The sequence below is a fragment of the Cryptomeria japonica genome, chromosome 6 (genome assembly GCF_030272615.1).
Source record: "Cryptomeria japonica chromosome 6, Sugi_1.0, whole genome shotgun sequence".
Taxonomy (NCBI): domain Eukaryota; kingdom Viridiplantae; phylum Streptophyta; class Pinopsida; order Cupressales; family Cupressaceae; genus Cryptomeria; species Cryptomeria japonica.
In genome coordinates, this window is record NC_081410.1 from 549911546 (window position 1) to 549931758 (window position 20213).

The window sequence follows — 20213 nt, forward strand, 5'->3', positions numbered from 1 at the left end:
ACGAATGGATTGCCTGTTTGAAATCAGAGGGTTCTCATCTTCTGGATTCAACGATTAAGTTGTTGACTAAGTTTGAAGTTGTTCAAAGTCAAATACAAGGTGTCAAAACTTCTTTAGCTCAAGAAGTAGAGGATATTGAAAAGAGTGTAGCTGTTTGGAGTAAAATAAAAGATTTCATAATTGATGTCCTTGTAGAAAATAAAGTAATTTCAACAAGAGAAAAATACATCCAGATTCTGTCATTATTATCTCATAAGAGAAAAATAATAAGGTCAATGATTATAGAGCTGGATCAGGAGAAAAAAGAAGGTGATGATGAGATTGGCCATATTTCAACAAGGATAGTTGAAATTCCTTGTTATTTGTATGATGATAATCAAAAGCTTGTGACCAGTGACACCATCATACACGAATTTCTTTCTCTAATAGCTCACTATATAGAGCAAGATTTCACATTGAATGCATTTGATAAGTTGCTAGAAATACAGGTCAGTTTTGAAGTTCTTGCATCAATGTTGAAAGATGGAAGGAAAAGATACATGAAAGCTAAAGATACAGTTTCCTGGGTTCGCGCCATCACTAGTTCTACCACAATGCCAGACAAAGTTGAGATGGAAGATGTTTTGGCCAAGTTCGAGGAATTTCAAAAATCCAATGAGGAGGAGAAAGATGAATAAAATGTTCTCGTTGACACTTTCTTTTCATGTAGTTACATTCTTAGTCATTGCAAATTTTCTTGTAGTTGCATTTTCATTTGATGCAATAGTTTTAGTAAAGTGGGATTGTGCAGTTGAATTAGTCAACTGTGCCCACATTTTTCTCCACTCTTTTCCTATATAAAGAGCACCCTCATTTGTACATATTTATCTTTTATTACACTTAGCAAAATTCTGCCAAATTTTTATCTCAACTAAGACTTTATGCTTTTTGATGTAAAAGTTGATTCAAGGAAATAAAGATATCAATCCACTAGTTTCCAAACTTTGTGTTGGACTGAAGATTGTGATTGTGATTGGAATCATTCTTATGTTTAGTTTTCATAATCATTTCTTATGAACTTGAATCTTTTGGTGAGATTGTGAAAGTTAATGAAAGAGCTTCCTAATTGTGAAAATAGACTTTGTTCTATCTACATATTTGGGAAATATTATGATAATTAAGTAATTATGTAGGAAGCTTTGTATTGCTGCTAATTACTTGTAGTTTTAGGAATCATTGATCACATCTTGGAGAGTGTGAGCTACAAGTTGAGATTTAAGTTGAAATAGTCGTGATTAAAGTGATTGCACTTTTGTAAGACTTTGTGCTTTCAAGATTGTCTAGATATTAAGGATCTTTGTCAAGGAGTTTAATTTAGTTGTTAAGTTTATTGAGTTGTAAGAAATATCACCAAGTGAAGGGAAAATACATTAATTCTGAAAAAAAAGAATTACATGCCCTAAGCTTACACTTGAATTTTGTTTTGTATAAGTTGTTGTAATACCCAAAATTCCAATAGGGAACCTCCCCTTGATGAGAGGAAAGACTTTGTCTTATCATAGCTGTGTGTGAAATACATATTTTGTCATTGGTATGCTAGTGACAAAATATTCACCCAATAAAAATAATAGGACATATTAAGTAAGGTTATAGGCTTCTAGTTCTTGATATTACTTTTATGTCCATCTTTAGGAAGCAAATTAATAATGCCTCTATTATTATCTCCCCCTAGAGTACCTTCTCTAACGGATTCATAATATACCTCAAACAAATCATCAATAATCAAAGCCATATTACTTTTGTAGAATTCAACAGCTAACCATCCGAGCTTGGTGATTTGCTATTTTGGGAGGACTTAATGGCATTGGTAATATCTTCTTTAGAAATGTCTTTGCCTAATATATTTGCCATTTTCGAGGACACCTTCTTGGGAATATTTTTTCTGCACATATCTTGAGCTTGTTTGCACTTAATATTATCATCTTCTGTTGTGAAAATAATTTTATAGAATTTCATGAAGGCTTCTTTGATTTTAGAATTTTCCTTACACCATTCTCTGTCCACTAAGATTGGACCAGTAACTTCCTTTATATGCTTTTCTCTTAGGATATTAAAAAAATATTTAGAACCTTTATCACCTTTTGTAATCCAGTTAACCTTGGCCCTTACCCTCACCCCTTGGGCTTTGGAGGATTGCAATTTCCTCAAGTTGTGTTGGATCACTTTATGTTGGTTGATCAACTTAGGATTATTAGGAATTGACTATAGTTTATCTTCAGACCCATGCAACTTATCTTGCAATTTATATGCAACCCTTCTACTATTCATAACATTTCTTTTACCTGTAACTCTGAGCAGCTTTTGTATGCTAGCTACCAGTGTACACTAGTAAGCAATCCATCTTGCCCTCTACTGTTTAAGGCTTTAGTGATACTTTTGAAGGTATGCAATCCATCCATACAATCTTGAGACCTAAGAATATTAGTGTTTAGCTTGAACAACCCAATGTCGTGCCTACTATCAACAACATTATTATCTTTGACAACAACTCAATTTTAATGGGTGATGGCCTGACAAACCTCTAGGATTGACAATCACTTTATTAGAGCCATCATTATAGTCAAAATAGAAGGTGTCTCTATGAGCATAGAATTTGTCTAGTTTGCAATAAACTCTTTTATAAGCTCCTTGGTTATTACACCAAGTGAATCACACATTGTTGTTGATTTTCTCAGAGCCTTCAAGAGGGTCAAACAAATTCTCTATCTTTTTTAGTCTTTCCCAGAAGAACTTCTCATTCCCTTTCCCCACTAATTTCCACCCCTTTTATCTTCCTTATTTTCTATCATTTTAAAATCTCCCCCAAATATCCATGGAATAATCGGTAAGGAGGTGGATAGCAATCCTCTCCTTATAGTCATTTGGGGCATAAACAACACAAATCCCAAACTTCACATTATATCGTTCAAGAATAACCCAAAGACATCTATTGCAAGGAGAAGAGCCAACTTCTCTAATATACTTGCCCCATACCTAATTAGCAAGAATTCCAACCCCTCCCTTGTCTTTCATCATGCTTTGTATGATAAATTAGGGCATCTTTCCAAATAAAGTCTAGGTTGTTAATCAAAGTGAATCTTGTAGCTTTAATTTCTTGCAATAATCTCTCCTTCTCTGCCACTACACAATCAATTTATAAATCTAAGCACATCGTTGGTTTATCAATGGCATGCTTAAACTGAACATAACTCTTTGGCACCATAGTTGAAACCCTATCCCGCTTATCTCCATTGACATTTGCCCTTACTTGCCTACCAATTCCCTGTAGACTTTGAGAGCTCCCACACTCCTTGTGCTCCCAATCATGTTTTGTTTGCAGTCCCTTGAAGAAAGGGGGCGCAGATCCAGAATACTCCTCGCACGACATCCCTCCCTTGTGCATAGGAGGCTTACCCACCACTATGGCATAAGACCATGAGCCCTCTTCCAACGTAGCCTGCGCAATGGAGCCTATAGGGCGATGCCAATCATCAAAACATCATCCCTTGGCTACGATCTCCATGAAACCCTAGGTTTCGAAAGGCTATCTAGCGGTAACATGTTCAAGGATATTACGATTGACATGAAATCATGATTTGATAATACATTATTTAACTATTTTACTATGATCAAAATCTCCTCCTTTGTAGTCATATGTAAAACAATACGAAAGATTAGATAATACATTGAAGACTATTTTTCAACAATTTATTAATTATTTTAAAGAATATCAAAACGATAAGAATAATGTATTTAAAAAAAAATTAAGCATACAAAAATTTAAATAAAAAAAAAAGAAAGTTTCTTGAAATGTCTATCATCAAAATAAAGAAAGCCAAAGAAAAATACCTATATAAAATAAAGAATAAACGACTACATGGAACCTTGCTGTTAGTGAAATGGGACCGTGTGAAAGAGGAAGTATCAATTTTGAGCCACATTCGCTCTAGGGGCATATTTTAAGGTTGTACCGTTTGAATTTAAAAGCGACAGCCCCAACGGCTATTTCTTCCCCCAAGCGGTCTTTCTTAGCATTTTTAAAATCCACTCTTCTATGTTATTCTCCTTTTTTATGGATTTCGAAAGGTCTGATAATCATCTCATTGATCTTCAAGATGGGCGGATTTGAAGAGCCCAGAAGAAGTAAAGGAAATGGTAGAGATGAGGTAGGGATTTCATTCATTTCTGCAACTTTTTCCATTGGATTTGGCGTTATATAAGCATTGGTTTGCGCACCGTCGACGCATTAATGGATGTAACTGCAATACTCATTGTTGATTGAGATATGTACGTTGAGTATATTTCTAAAGAATAAAATTAATGGTGGGTTTTTGAAGTCCTCTGTGAACAAAACAGGAGGGCCCATGACCGAGAGACAACAGTTGGGAAAAGGGTTTTTGTTTGTCTGTTGAATTATTGGAGGGGACCGCTGGTAGAGCCGTTGGTAGAGGCGATAGAGCTTGGGATCTAGGGTTTTTGTTTGCACAGTAAAACTGGATGTGGGTACAGGGTACATAGATAGATAACGAAAGAGGAATAAGCTTTTAAAGATTTTGTTCAACAAGAGCAAGGTATGCAGATGGTTTATGGAAGGGAAAGGTCTCCGTCTCCCCTAGGGGAAGGGAAGGCAGAGAGACATCGTCCAAAATCACCCTACTTGGCCGAAAGAGAAGAGCTTCTGGGATTTAATGAGAATATCCCCATTAATCTTCCAAATGCTCTTGCAGGGATCAATCCTAGAGTTCCCTCAAGTCCCCTGATGTCCCCAAAAAAGCCTTCTGAAGTAGGAGAGGTTCCACCACCCAAGCAGACCAAACAGAGATTAAGGAGCCCTGGATACCAATCCCACGCGGGTCTTACTGAGGTTGTTCCAACCAGGGTTATGCTGCGAAGAAGCCCAAGAAAGGAGCCTGATGATCTGCCCCTTCAAGAAGAGCTCCCTCTTGTGCCTATCAAGAGGAGTAGCAACTCTAAGGGCAAAGATAAGAGTCCTCATAGTTCTAGAAGGGCTAAGAGTGACATGATTTCTACAGAGGAGGAACAGCTTGAACTTGATCTCAGACAGAAGAAGACCAGGGGTGAAGATCCTGAACTGCAAGTGAAGAGCTTATGCCAATTAGAGAGACAGCCTTCAAGAACTGGGAGACCATCCAGAAGGACTAGAATGGAATTGCAGGAAATTGCAGAGGGAAGTGACAATGTAGGTGTTGAAACCAATGGAAAATCAACTAGGCGTGGCCGGACACAGACTCGACATCAGAAGCGAAAAGTCCCAGATCCAGCCCTGCCTACAGCTGCTCCCGAGGCCCTGACTGTCAACAAGTCCAACACTCAAGGTCCACAGCTGTCTCGCAGTTCCTCTCAGCCAAGAAAGTCACGAAGAGGTATTGCAGAGGAGAAACTGTTTTATATTAGTAGTTCCCATTCTGATGCTCTAGATATAAATTATTCTGCACAGCGGATCCTAATATGTTTTATTTCCACAATTTTGTGTGTGCTAAATGTTGTGTCCTTTTAATAAGCTGTCCATTTCATTGCTGATATTTTCTTGCAACTACTCTCAGAATTGGTGCACTTTCTTTTTTCCACAGTTAGATTAAGTTGTATTCACAATAATTTTCAAATGTTGATTCTATTCACCCATTGCTGTGTCTTGGAAACAAAGTTTTATTATGGAAAGTTAGCCTTTTGATTAGGCATGTATTTCTTGTGAATATGTTTCAGGCTTCTTAAGTAATTCTCTTATCTTCCTGTCACTTGCAGTTCCAGAGGTCGAAATTACTCAGGAGAGAACAAAATGGCTTCAATATATGGGTATTCCAACTTGCTTGTAATTGCTTTCAAGTTTGGTGATTTTTTGGCCTTGTTGGCCATAAAGTGATCTACTTACCAACTATTGATTTTGATGTGCTTGGTTCCCAGCTGATTTGATCATGTGGAAGGAAACGCCAAAATCTGCTTTTATATTTGGATCAGGCTCTTTCTGTGTTATTTCTTCATTTTTCACTGATGATTTGCCCGTCAGGTATTACATTTTGCTGATAGTTCCTTGAAATGAAATATGCAGATCGTTACTGCCCGACATCTGACTTTCTATCCTTTTGTTTTGGCAGTTTTGTGACCATTGTATCATACTTGGTACTCTTTTATCTGGCATTAATTTTCTTATATAAATCATTTATTCACAGGTAACATTCTTCCATTTCAATTACTCCACAGTGTCCTTACCTGAATGATAATGAATTTGAAATTGAGATTTGTTTTATGTACAGAGAATCAGTTGATCACGACACTAGTTCAACAAACTACGAAATAAGTGAAGCAGATGCTCTTTGTGTCATTCGAGTGATTCTGCCTCCTGTCAATGCATTGTTTGCAAAAATTAGAGAACTTTTTTCTGGGGATCCATCTACCACTTTAAAGGTTCTTTTTCTTTCTCGCATGAAGTTACAGGCATTAAAAACATTGGTATCATTTTGTCATAACCGTCTCCTCTTAGACTCCAATCTTCAATTTGATGTTACTTGCTCTGAAGCTATTTCCTTGCTCACATAATCCTCTTAATATAATAAAAAGAGTCATTACAAATTGTACCTTTAGTTTGCTCTGCTCTAATATACGTCTCCTCTTAGTGCACCAACTTTGTGCTAAATATCATGGATATATTCCATTAGACCTTGATAAAAGTTATGGATTTGAAATTCTTCATACTTTTTTGTTCTTAATTATAGATTGCTGTTTATGTGCAGTTGGCATCTGTTTTGTGGCTTCTAGCTGAATGTGGTCACATGATGACAATGTGGACATTAATCAGACTTGGTATTTTCAATAACAGATGCACCCAATTTGGAAAATTTGTGCCTTTATGCTTTAAATTGATATTGCTTCCTTCCTTTGGATTGACATTGGCAATGTCTTGTCATGCAGGGTTCTTTGTTATCTTCATCATACCTAAATTCTACTCTAGCTACTCTGCCCAAGTGCATGGATATGGTATTTTCTTGTTCTGTGTTCAATGTTTTATTCTTATGTTTTAAACCAGGTTTCATATTCTGATTTAGTCTCAATCTATGGATGTCAGGGGATTGCTTGTTGCTTCATTGTTGGGAGGCATGGAATACTTGTACCCATAAGAAAGCAGTGCTGGCTTCTGTAGCTGCTCTTGCCTGGAACTTATCCTCAGTTACATCCCGTGTATTGGGGGGTAGGTTTAGACAACTACCAGCTTTTGTTTAGATTGCAGAGATTTATATATACTAGATAAGCTAACCCAAAAATTTAACTTTGTGCAGCTTTCATTTTGACTGTTGCTTTGCGACTTTATCAGAAATCTTTGAACTCAGAACTAGATAGCCAAAATGAATTCCTTCCACCAGAAGATGTCCAAGATGGGGAGACAAATGCAATAGATATTAGTGGACTAGAGGTGGGATTTTAAACAATTATAGAACAATTTTATATACATTATAACATGCTTGTTTCAATTCTCTCTTGTATGCTTTCAACCATGCTTGTTTCAATTCTCTCTTGTATGCTTTCAACCATGCTTGTTTCAATTCTCTCTTTTACAATGCTAACCTAGCGTAGCTTAATATTGTTGTACATCTTATGCTTTCAATTATCCTTGTCAATTCTCTCTTTTGCAACCTGCTAACATTGCTTAGTATTGATGTACAGTTGATGGCAATGTCACAGAAAGGCAGCTAGTTGTTTCATATGCTACAAATCTATATTCATGACTTAGGTCACCTATTGTGTCTCTGCAATTTACACAATTCACAATTTCTAGATTGGAAAGGAGATTATCAATTCTTTAGCATTTGTATTATTCATTTCGAACAAACTCATTCTCAATTCTTTCGACACTTCTAGCTGGTTTTCACACCCATTTTATCGAATTTTCTGAAACTACAAGACTCGCATATCTTCCATACTACAAACAGACTGTATCCATAAGAAGGTACAGTGAATTTGTTCATTATTCTGTCAACTTTCTTGCTTCTACAACAACATCTGTATTTGATGATTAATGAATGGATATATAGTGAATTGTACAGTGATTTGTGTCTCTTAAAGGTGTGAAGGCATTATGTGGGTTTGTTTTGGACAAAGTCCAGCAAATCAAATTGAAGCTCTAAATGTATTATGTTAGCTTGAAAAACCTTAATCACATTAAATTGAAGGAATTGTTACATTACCATGTATTGGACTCATTTTTCTTCCAAAATGCAACATTGGGAATAAGAATTGATGAAAGATCGCGACCACTGAGATGAAAACTAATGATGAACTGAATGTGGAGTTAAAAAGCTAAAACTGCAGAAATAAAACAAATTCCTTTCTTTATAATAATGGCATTGCCTTCAGTTCAGTACTCAATTCACGAACTTTCTGATTTAAAAAAAAATGACACTATCACAAGCAAGTAGCAATTAATTTGATGATGGATCACAAAGTATAGTCTGAAACATTCATAATAAAAAATTAATGCACAGATAAAATCCAAAAACATTCATCCATATTATGGTTTACAGAAATTTGATGTCTTTAACTAACATCCAATATCAAAGCTGAACTTTCTATAAATAAATAGGATTATTTATTTATTTGTTAGTATAAACATATATATTTAATATAAAAATGTATAACCTATCTAAATGAGCATATACCTAAATCAATATATAGATTTATGTCTAAAACTCTTCATACTGGGAAAAGTATGTTTCATTTCCCTTTTTCACCAGAAAAGCAAGAAACCAAGGATCTTGACCCTTGACCCTTAACAAAAACTGTCATAAGGCAAGACTAAATAGGTCCAAACTGGCTTAAAACAGCAAAATAAAAAGGGGTTGTTGAAAGGCTCCCAACTCTCTCACAAAAATGTACTCTCTCACAAAAATGTGCACAAATAAAACCAGCCAAACAAATCTGTCCAAAAAGAATTACACAATACCTTAAACTAGATCTAACAAGATCAACACTACTAACCTAGGCATGAGATGAAATATGTTTAGGAAGACCTTTCTTCCTTTGAACCACTCGAAAACCATCAATCAAATCCGCAGAATCAAGAGAGGGGACACTAGCTGGAAAAGGCCCAACACCACACTTCAAAACAGAGCAAGAAGCCAAAATAGGAGCTTCAAGCAACACAGATGAAGGGCCCGATGTTCACGGAAAGTATCCTTGCACCAAGAGGAAGATCACGCGACCATAATGCAAGGGCAATTAGAAGCCAAATAACTTATTATCTTAAGGCTCTTAATTTTGATATTGCTGTCATGATTTAGTCATAGGAAAAGGCTTACCCTTTGTCTATGTATGCTTACCCTCCTTTTTAGTAGTAGTAGCACCACTGCCACTTTAATGAGCCTCATCACAAATAGGGGAGATGAAATTTATTCCAAATGATATTATTAATGGCCAGGTGGGAACTAACTATAGGGATATTAATGTGAAGAGACTACAAGCTTCATATCTTAGACCTTCTTATCATATTTATCAAGGACCTCAACCACAATACCAATCAAATAGATGTCAAGATATACAAGGGTTAGGTCCTACTCCGTTGGGTCAAATATTTTCATTATTGTCTATAGTCTAAAAGGTTGCACCTAATTTATAATGAGTTGATATTAGGATAACTTTTTTTTTTTGCAAACAATACAAATGCATGATATTTTCCTTGTAATGATGCACATACACTCAAATCTTGTCCAAGAGGGAATTTTCACTAAAAGGTGGTAAAACAAAGGAAGTAAGTAATTTGGTTAGGAACATGAATAATTGGACCAACATCCATACCAATCATTAGGAAGTTAAAATAAAGTTTTAGTGGCACAAATGTAAGGCATGTTTGTACAACAAGAAGAAGACATTTCTCTTCAACATGCATTGTACTCTTGGATTAAAGAGGAAGAGGCTATGTCAAAAAATTTACTTGTCCTCTTCCAAGATTCCTCAAATGCAATCCACTTACTTTACCTAATCAGAAGGAAATATGGTGGAAGGTCCAAAGCTAGTTGTCCATCCTAAGGTAGTCATACAAAAGAATTCATTTGTATAAACATCTAATCCAATATTTAAATGGCAAAACTATTAAAATATGGTGGCATAGAATCATGGAGTATCAAATATACAAGTTGAAAGGCGAGAATATTTTGTAGATGACCCTAAGCTTCAAGTAGTTGGACCACTTGATGTGGTTGAACATATTAATAAATCATCAACTCATATTTTGTTATGGGATATATTATCCATTTCAAAGTAAAAGAAACTTCTTTGCGAAGCTCTCAGAAGTAGGAAAGCCTATTTCAATAGACCATATAATTGTCAAAATAAGAGAAAAGATGATATGTTAAAAAAATATCACATAAGTTAAATGCTACACCACTTGCATAGATGTGAATATAGAAGTAAATAAAAAAATATGCCATTCTATTTATTAATAATAGTGAGAAAAAATTGCTACATAATTCCATGATAGTCTTAGTGTCAATGCCACTATATTGCTTTCACCGAATTAAACCAATTAAGCACAATTAAGCACAATCTTAGATTCCAATCAACTACAACAAGAATAAAGATAAAGACAATGACAACAACACACATAACACCAAGATTTTGACGTGGAAAACCCGGTTAAAGGAAAAAACATGGTGGGAACCTACCCACAATAAGATGATACTTTGCAGTAGTATGTGTAAATATTACAATGGGGAATGCATATGCATTCAGACACACTGCCTAGAGCCCACTGCTCAAAATGAGATGACCCAAAAGGCTCCAACCCTTAGGGAAGGTTCACTACTTTACAATAAGATTCAAACTACAATCCAGATTTCATGAACTGCAAATATAACATCTTCTTATGCCCGATGACAATTCTGGTTAAGCACATTTGTCTGCCCTGCAACAATCTCTGCTCAATACTCCACATCGAAAGATAAATTCGCTTAAGAACACACACACCACTCTTTGATAAAGCAGACACAACATTGACACCCAAATTACATGAATCTAAAACCTATTTATACAATTCATCAACCTTGACTATAAGGTCGGCCAAACCCTCAAACCTCAATTATAAAATTATATCACATGATACATATATGAACCACTAGACCAATACAATGATATACATGACATATCATGGACCTAAATCAAATCTCCAAACACACATCACCATTGGAAATCTTGCCAAGATCAACCACAACACGCTACACCTCCAAGAATACTGTATAACATGAAGAATATCATCGGATCAACAAACTCACCAAGAACACGCACAAGGATCAATGCGGACCACCAAAACAAATAGGACAAGATCAAGAAACACAAACAAGCACGCTAGAACCATCCGCAATAGCTGCACCAACACCTTATTCAAATCTTCATCGATCAACATGCTAACTCTTAGGAACACAAATCAACAACAATTCAGAGTAGAAAGATAACTTGTGGAGTACCAAATCACGAACCATCTGAAAGGAAGATACACATGAACATCCAAAACATTCTCCCAAAACCACAACCAAAGATATAATCATACTGGAGCTCACCAGATCAAATACCACACTCTGCCAACCACTGAACTGAAAGACTAAACTCCAAACCGGATCAAATAATATGATCAAGCAATCTTTCGGATCACTGAAACCAATAAGAAATGAAGTATTCCAGCATCCAAAATAGATAAACCAACCATATCAACTCAATGCAATCACTAGAGCACCAAGCAACTCTCTGCAACATAGGAATATGTTGACATCAATAACAACAACATATCCTAGCAGCAACAATATCCAACAATCTCCCCCTTTGGCATTGATGACAACATATGAATGTGAAAAACAATCAATGCAAAGGAAATAGATCACCACCAGCAATTTGCAACAAACTCCCCCTAAGATCATGCACAACAAAGTTTCAAACATAAAGTAGTTTTTCACATGCCTCTCTCCCCCTTTGGCAACAATGCCAAAGACAACATACAAATTATGCTCTCTCTCCCCCAAGACAATTTCTCCCCAAAACTCATCCTCTAAGAAGGACAATCTCTCCCTTAGGATAAAATCACAACTGATCTTCAAAATCACACACTGACTACTCCGGCTGAGTAGAAGCACCAACTCATCAACCCAAATAAAATGATAAGGCTCTGAAATCCACTGGATTGATGCAACTCCATGCATCTAGTTCTCATTAGGAGGGGCAAAGACCCCTAACTTGTCTCTCAAATAGACAAATTGGGATTTTGTAAAGGTACTGCTGACAGTAACTTATATTTTAAAGTTGAGAATGATAATATTTTGATTGTTGAAGTCTTTGTTGATGATATCATTTTTGGAGGAGATGATGATTTGAGTATGAAGTGTGCTGATGTTATGCAAAAGGAATTTGAGATGTCTATGATAGGTGAAATGAAATTCTTCTTAGGATTGCAAATTAATCAAATCGGCAAAGGTATTTTCATTTCTCAATCTAAGTATGTGAAAGAACTGTTGAAGAAGTTTGGATTAACCGATTCACCCCTCCCTCTCAGTTTTCCTTCATTGTTGCTGCCAACAGAGGTTGTAGTATCTAATTTTCCTCCAATTTTTGGCCTATGTATTTCAAGGGATTTTACTACAAAATTTGGCAGTTACCTTTCACTTTTTTGTATCACCTTATCCTTAGTACTAATTATGGTTGTAAAATGAAGGTTTTATCTAAGCTACTTCATAAGGAATATATCACTCACAAAGTAATGGGAGGAATTGAGCTAGCTCATACCCTGTTTTTGAAAAATGAAAAGCATAACATGGAACTTATGGAAGAAGAAGCTATGTTGAATAGTTGAATCATTGAGAAGAGACTTTTTTTTGATACCATGCAAACTAATCCATTTGGTAATTTTGATTTCATGAGATTAGGGACATATGTGATTTACAATGGAGAACAACTAGTCCCCAAGATAACCAGTCCATCTAAGGAATCAAATTCTAACATTCAATGAATCTTTATAGCCTTGGAAGTTGTTTTTGATAACACCAGATGTAGATGTGGATAGGGAGCAAGACTTTGATCTATTTCCTCCCAATGGAGGAAGATACTTGAAGCTTTCTATTTTCAATTTAATTGCACCAATAATGAAGCAGGATATGAAGTTTTGATACATGACCTCATTTTAATAGAAAAATGAAGGTTAAAAAATTGTGAGTGTTTGATGATTTAGAGATAGTCATCAAGCATGTTAGTGGAATGATAGTGGCAAAAAATATCAAAATGAGGCCAAACCTTCATAGGGTATGGGATATATTTGAAAGTTTTGAAACATTGAATATGGAAGTGATTTCTAGGTCCTAGAATATAGAAGCAAAAAGAATGGACTAGATTGGGTCACAATTTCATCCAATGGGAGATCTTCTAGAGAATAAATATGTAGTTTGGTTGATCATTTGGCCTACTATTCCTGATAATAAAGATTATGGGCATGTCTTCTAGAATGATTCTTAGAATTCCTCATTTTTACAACATTATGATGAATTTGTAGGTTAGCTATAGCTAAAGATTGAGGAGGCTAAAAAGAGGAGATAGTTCAATTAAAGTCAAATAAATTACCAAAAGGGTTGATAAATTTTAAAAACTTGTTTAGTCTAAATAATGCCTAGGTGAATAAAATGTCTTTTTTTACAAATAAAAGGGACTACATAGAAATAGAGGCTAGCAATGGAAGGAAGGTCAAAGTTAGAAATATAATAACCAAATATGTAAGGTATTATGTTTAAATTATGAAGATTTAAAAGGATATGACATAAAAATGGTCCAACACATAATTGAATTAACTCTTGAGTCAAACCATGTTTGACAAAAGAAGAGACAAGTTAACACAATAATTAAACCTCTTATGAAGCAAGAACTTAGTATATTAGCAGTTTCAAAAATTATCCTCCCAATCAAACATTCAACATGGGTGTCAAATTTGGTCTCAATAAGGAAAACAAATGGAAAGTTAAGAATCTGTATCGACTATAGGGACCTTAACATAGCCCCTCTAAAGGATCACTATATACTTCCGTCAATGGAGAAGATACTCCAAATAGTCACTAGGTCAAGAAGGTTTTCTCTACTAATTGACAACTTCTCAAGGTACAACAAAATCTAGCTAAAATAAGAAGATCAAATTACTTTTGGTCTTTGGAATGTAGTAGCAACTTTTTAGCATACAATGGACATTACATTTAGTGATCTCATTGTCTTTTTTCAAAGTCAAATGAGGATCATTTTTATCATTTAAAAAATTATTTTTTTAGAGGTTCTAAGAATTTGTAATCTTGTTGAATCCTAATAAATATGCATTTGAAGTACCAAATGGTAGAAAATCCTTAAATATTATCTCAAAAGAAGGGATCTCTATGCATCCATACAAAGCCAAAGCCATTTTAGATCCATCTTTGCCATTGGATAAGAAAGCTATTCAATATTTCATAGAGAAGATAAATTTTGTGAGTAGATTCATTTTAATCTTTGTAGAATTAGTTCAACCCAGCAGATTGATGCTAAAAAAGGTCAAGATTTCAAATGGACTATAGAAGAGAGAGAGGCTTGCGAACATATCAAATTGCCTATATCATTAGCACTTGTCTTGGTTAATCATATTTTTTCTAAAGATAGATCATGCATGTATGAGGGTGACCACAACATAGTAGTAGTATAGACTCAAAAGAATGAAATAGGAAAAATAGAGCATCCTATTGATTTTAGTTCTATAGCCATCAAATATTACGAGACTAAGTACAATTATGTTGGAAATAAAGCTTATGCTTTAGTTAAAGGTCACAAATATTCAAACACCTAATATCAAGAAACAAAGTTATAGTCTATGTGGCTTAGCCAAGTGTAAACAAGCATATCATGGAAGAACAACTCACCAAAAAGGGAGAAAATTGGATTACAAAATCTTGGAGAGGTAAGTCCTATGAAGCTTGTTAGAGGAAGAGTTCTCTATGAACATATAGCCTAAAATGAAGACTCAACAATGCATGATGACCAAAAAACTAAAATAGTCATAATTAAGCAACAAGAAGAATTAGGATCATGGATAAAAGATAAGATGCATGTTATGTATATAGGGCACTATCCACATCAAATACCTCATTCCAAAAAAATATTTAATAGGATTCAAGGAGCCAATTGTGTTCTTTTTAAAAGAAACTTTAACGAAATACTTCTTAGATGTGCAAAAAAATGGAATTGGTAATGTTTTGTTTTAATTCCATTTTGGGACATCTAATGGATATTGTTTTTAGCAAAATAACAACAATGAAGATTATTTGTGTAGGATATTATTGGACATTAATCTTCTCAAACAACCATAAGTTGGCTAGGCAATGCCATTAGTACTAATTTTACACTAGAAAAAGAAGAAATGCTACTCTACCCTTTAATATATTCTAGTGGAAGATCCCTTTGCTTAGTGGGGAGTAGAGTTTATTGGAACGGTAAATGTAACTTTAAGGGTAGGTCACAAATGGATCTTATTAACAATAGACTACTTACAAGATTGACTAAGGTAAAAACATTGAAGGAAGAGACAAAAAAATATGGTGCTTGAGTTTTTTTAAAGATATTGTCTCTTGATTGGCTTCCCTCATACAATTACATCTAATAATGTCAAAGAATTCCTAGGATCTAGGATTTCTAGAATTTTTCTCAAGAATGGAATTTTCTTAACTACCACATCAAATTATTATTAATAAGGGAATACGTTGATGGTATTGACAAATAAAAATATGCATTGATTGATTAAGAAAATAGGCTTCGAGTATAAAAGAGAGTGGCACAAGAATATTAAAATGGTATTATGGGATGATTGTATCACCCTAAAACAAATCATAAGGACATCCTCTTATACCTTAGTATATGGAAAAAATTCTACAATACCAATATCGATGGAGATTACTACCATCTAGTTGGTAAAGCAATTCTAAATTACAAAAATTATCCAATGGAAGTTTGACTTGAAAAGTTGATGAAACTTTAAGAAATAAAGAGTTGACATTTAATTATATGGCCAATCATCAATAAATGATTTAGTGATGGTTGGATTGGTGATTCTTGAGTTCATAGCTTAATGTAGGAGATTCTATTTTAAAATGAAACAAGTAGATTACTAAGACATGACAGTGTTCAAAGTTTGATCCCTTAGAGGATGGTCCATACAAGATTTTAAAATGAAATAAAGCTAATGCCTATGAGCTAGAGAATGACTTTGGTGATTTGCTTGAGATTCTAGTCAATGGAATCTTCTTGAAACATCTTAACTAAAGACGTGAGTCTAGCTCCCATATACTTAGACTAGGTGTGTGTCTTTGTTTATTTTCTAATAGAAGAGTATGTTTTACTACATCTTTTAAATAAATATAAGTTGGACATTCAAATTTAGTGTTGTGTTTCTTTTGAATAAAGGAATTCCTAAATTTTCCAAGTATGACCACTCATTTGAATAACAATAGAAAAGATGTCTGTAGAAGTTTCAAAACTTGTACAAAAGATAGTGTTGACCCTTTTTTTGTCAACCTTAACCATGCAGATAACTGATTTGAGAAATCATCAATGGCTAAAAACCCTGTTAAAACCCCTAAGGCCTAAAACCCTACCCTTAAGGCTTTTGCGTTAACCATTTTTGGCCTTATTATTTTCCTTTGTTGACCAACACGGGTGGTCATTTCACTACTGGCTAGCGGGTCCCTTCTTCATGGCGGGACCGACCCCTTTCACTCGCTATAAATTGGCGGGAGCTCTTTTTTATCACTTATCATGCAGTTGGGAACTTTCCACTTTTGTTCCTTGCTTCCACTATTCTATTTTCATGCGGCTGCATGATAAGCGATGTTGGTGGGAGTTACAAGTTGTTATCTCTTGGTAGGGGGTTATCGCTCTTTTTCTGCAGACATGAACACAACTTTTCCATTTTCGCGCGACTACGCGATAAGCGATGTAGCTGTGAGGGAATGAAGTGTTATGCTATTTTGCAGTGATCAGGAACTGGATCCCACCCTTGGATGTGATGGATGTTTGGCTAGTGGGACCAACTCATTTTCAAGGCACATGTTTTTCTAGCTACCTTGTGAGAGATTTCAAAGGGTTGTGAATGAAGCGCGAGATAGAGGGGAAGTGAGGAGGTCCTTTTCCCTGCCACCCCGCAAGGCAAGTATGGATATCGTGGGGTCGCAGTGGTTATCCCTAATTGCCGCTTTCCCCTTGCGATATGGCAATAGTTCACCAACGGTGTAGATGTTTCATCGCAATATCACAATGGTTAAAGAATATGTTCTCTCTTTGGCTGCGATACCACGATATGGTTGTTTAGTTGATGGGTTCGACCTTTGTAGTGCGATCTTGGCCGTCCATCCACGTGTGATAAGGAGGATCTAATGGCCCAAATTTAAACTGGAGGTGATCGTTGAAATTCAAACATTTATGCAGGGTGTTTGTTGACTTAATGGGTCGAAAATTAGTTTTTGACCCCAACTACCAAATCAAATCCGATCTATCTCAACCACTTTCAGAGGGCCGAGGGATGATTGCCATTACTTCGCCATGCTCTGCAAACGCTTCTCTCAGGAAGCCCATGCTCATTTATTGAAGATCAAAGAGTTTTTGGGCATGACAAAGTACAATCATACGCTATTCATGCAGGGATTCTCCCCCTTTTCAGGGATTGTTTCTCTTTCCCAATTCTAGGTTATTTTTTTAGACACACAACCATCAGATCAATCCATCTGATCTAATCCTCTCTTTTTTGTCACCTAACCCTAGCTGGTTAGGGTTTCTGAACCTAGCATTCCATCTAAGTTATGACTGATCTATAAAGATAAATTTTGTAACTCTTTCTAGGGGTTCATCTCCCTTTTCTCTTGCAGAATTTATTTGTTTTCTACAACTGTAAATTGCCTTGCCTTTATATCAATAAAATTGTCCATCTCGCCTCTTGTCAGTTCAAATATTATGTGTAATGTATTTTACCTCTTTATCTAAATGCATTCTTTTCCGATTCTTAGTTTATGTGATTGTGTTAAAACCCATGTAGACGTTGTCTGTGAATTGATTTTAGTTCCTCTCTTCATCTTATAGGATTCTAACCTTTGCATGTTCTTAGGGATCTAATTAGGATAGTAAATTGTGCGTATCTTTGGGTAGTTTTTATTGATGTCTTGTGCATTCATAGGTAGGGGATGAAACAAATTTCAATCTAGGTGCATCACCTCTTTTCCCTTTTAGCATTCCTTCTCCCCCTTTCCCCTTAGATCATTAGAATAGGTTTATAAGTGTTGGGTTGGTCCAACACGCACCCTAATTGATAAGGAAGCCATCCTTCTCTGGAGACTCAACCTCACATGTGCAAGGTCTCACACTTGGAGGTTGTTTCCATGTTTCACAAGGTTGTTGAGCACTAGTGTTCAACAAGGGTGTAAACTTTTGTGACAATAGATAGTTCAGTGATTTAATTGCATGTGAATTAAATGAAGTTACATTAAAGATATAGTCATGATACAAAAGTCAATAGTTATGGTGAAAAAGGAGGTACGAGCATGTAAGAAACCATTTCCAACAAATTGGCATTAATAAAGTCTTATTAAGCCATAAAGTTCATACCTAGAATTTTGTTAGACATTGGAATGTAAAGAGCATAAGAAAACTTATTTGAATAAGTTATGAAGAGTTTTAGGTATCTACATTTTGTGTAATTTTTTTCCATGAAAAGTTACTAAGTGAAGAAAGTGAATCCAAAAGGACAAGCTTTAGTAGAGAGATGCCTAGTATAATGAGAAGTCCATTTTATTAATAGTTTCAAGACCCACTTTTTGGACTAGGAACGAACAAAGCTTATGCCATCACCCTATTTCATCCAAAGACCAAGGTTCCTAATGGTAGGGAGGTAAAAAAAGGCATATGTACAGACTCAACTGAAGTTTTTGACCTTACAGACCATGTTTTTGATACAAGTATTAAAAAAAGCACCAAGAAATTAAGAGGAGTTCATTTCGCATGGTGAATAGAGATGAGGAGGGTGAGGTTGAAACATTTGGGATTAAGATATGGAGCTCCATGTTGTCTCAATATGTGCTTCTAATTTTTAATCCACGTTTCGAGTTGGTGGATGCATGTGTTAGTTGTTTCAATTCAAGAACAAAAACCAACAAATGAAGGAACAACTCTCAATGTTGATGTTGTTGGGGAAATGTTGATAATAGAGTAAATCAAAGTCCTTTCTCTATAGTCACACTAAATTGTAAAAATATGGGAAAAAAGGGATAACCAATTGGATATCCACAATAAAGAGCTTCACTTAGATGAGAAAAACACCATGATGCTTAAACTTCCTATAGCTTTACCAAAATTTTCACAAGATGTTCAGGACACCTGTTCAATGCTAGCTTTCATTTTTATCCTAAATGATGATAGGAGTGTTCACAATTTGTAGATAGGAGCTATTTTCAAGCTCAATACTATCACTCAAAGACAATATTTCAAAATGGATTTCTTTGAGGTTATAACAAATCAACTATGCTACCAACTAAAAAAATTATTCACAAGTAATGCTTTAGGCATTCCTCCTTTTTGTTATATTTGATTCTACACCAAAGCCCTAATTTATTTTAGTCAACTATACATTTGGCCATGGTTGATGCCTTGATGGATCTTTGAAAGAGTGTACCTATGTCAACACAGATTCATCTTATTTTATGTATATTTGACTATTAAGAGTTTTCAAAATATTTCCTCTCTCGAACAATTGTTAACTTGAGTTAGCAAAATATTTCCTTTTGACTAAGTGATAGGCAACAAGGCTTTATGACTAATAACCATGTCCCATGTGATTGGTTCTTAGGAACCTACTATACTATGATTAGAGTGCATGGTTTTAAGGAGTATTTTAGATTCCCCAATATATTAATAGGTAGGACTCTAGTAATAAAGTTAGCTTGCCAACTTGATGTGATTGATTCTAAATATGGGACTAGACACAAGAATAAGGTTTTTTATAGTTCTCCATTTGACAAAGGGGGAATGGAAATAAATAAAAGATGAGGACATTTTCTAACAATGAAGTTAGTTGAATTGGATCTTGATCTCATTGAAGATTATTGGCCTTATAATCCAACTATTTTAATGGGATCCTAGATGGATAGGTTAAATATGAAGGACAA

At 35.2% G+C, this 20213-nt stretch overlaps 1 protein-coding gene across 1 annotated transcript; it reads left to right on the top strand.

Moving 5' to 3' along the window:
- Nucleotides 1–4049: 4049 nt before the first annotated feature.
- Nucleotides 4050–8086, top strand: LOC131073040 (reticulon-like protein B21). The gene is made up of 10 exons (XM_058009399.2): nucleotides 4050–5402; nucleotides 5782–5832; nucleotides 5941–6043; nucleotides 6132–6206; nucleotides 6291–6441; nucleotides 6768–6837; nucleotides 6946–7011; nucleotides 7100–7222; nucleotides 7311–7444; nucleotides 7696–8086. The coding sequence occupies exons 1-10, from the start codon at nucleotides 4592–4594 to the stop codon at nucleotides 7723–7725; spliced, it is 1614 nt and encodes a 537-aa protein (XP_057865382.2). The 5' UTR covers nucleotides 4050–4591; the 3' UTR covers nucleotides 7726–8086.
- Nucleotides 8087–20213: the final 12127 nt, after the last annotated feature.

Bases quoted from the DNA above. Each gene is read 5' to 3' on its own strand.
- LOC131073040 (XM_058009399.2), top strand. From the start codon at position 4,592: ATGCAGATGGTTTATGGAAGGGAAAGGTCTCCGTCTCCCCTAGGGGAA. The intron at 6,044-6,131 runs GTATTACATTTT...TTGTTTTGGCAG, and splicing joins ACTGATGATTTGCCCGTCAG to TTTTGTGACCATTGTATCAT. The intron at 6,838-6,945 runs GTATTTTCAATA...CTTGTCATGCAG, and splicing joins GTGGACATTAATCAGACTTG to GGTTCTTTGTTATCTTCATC.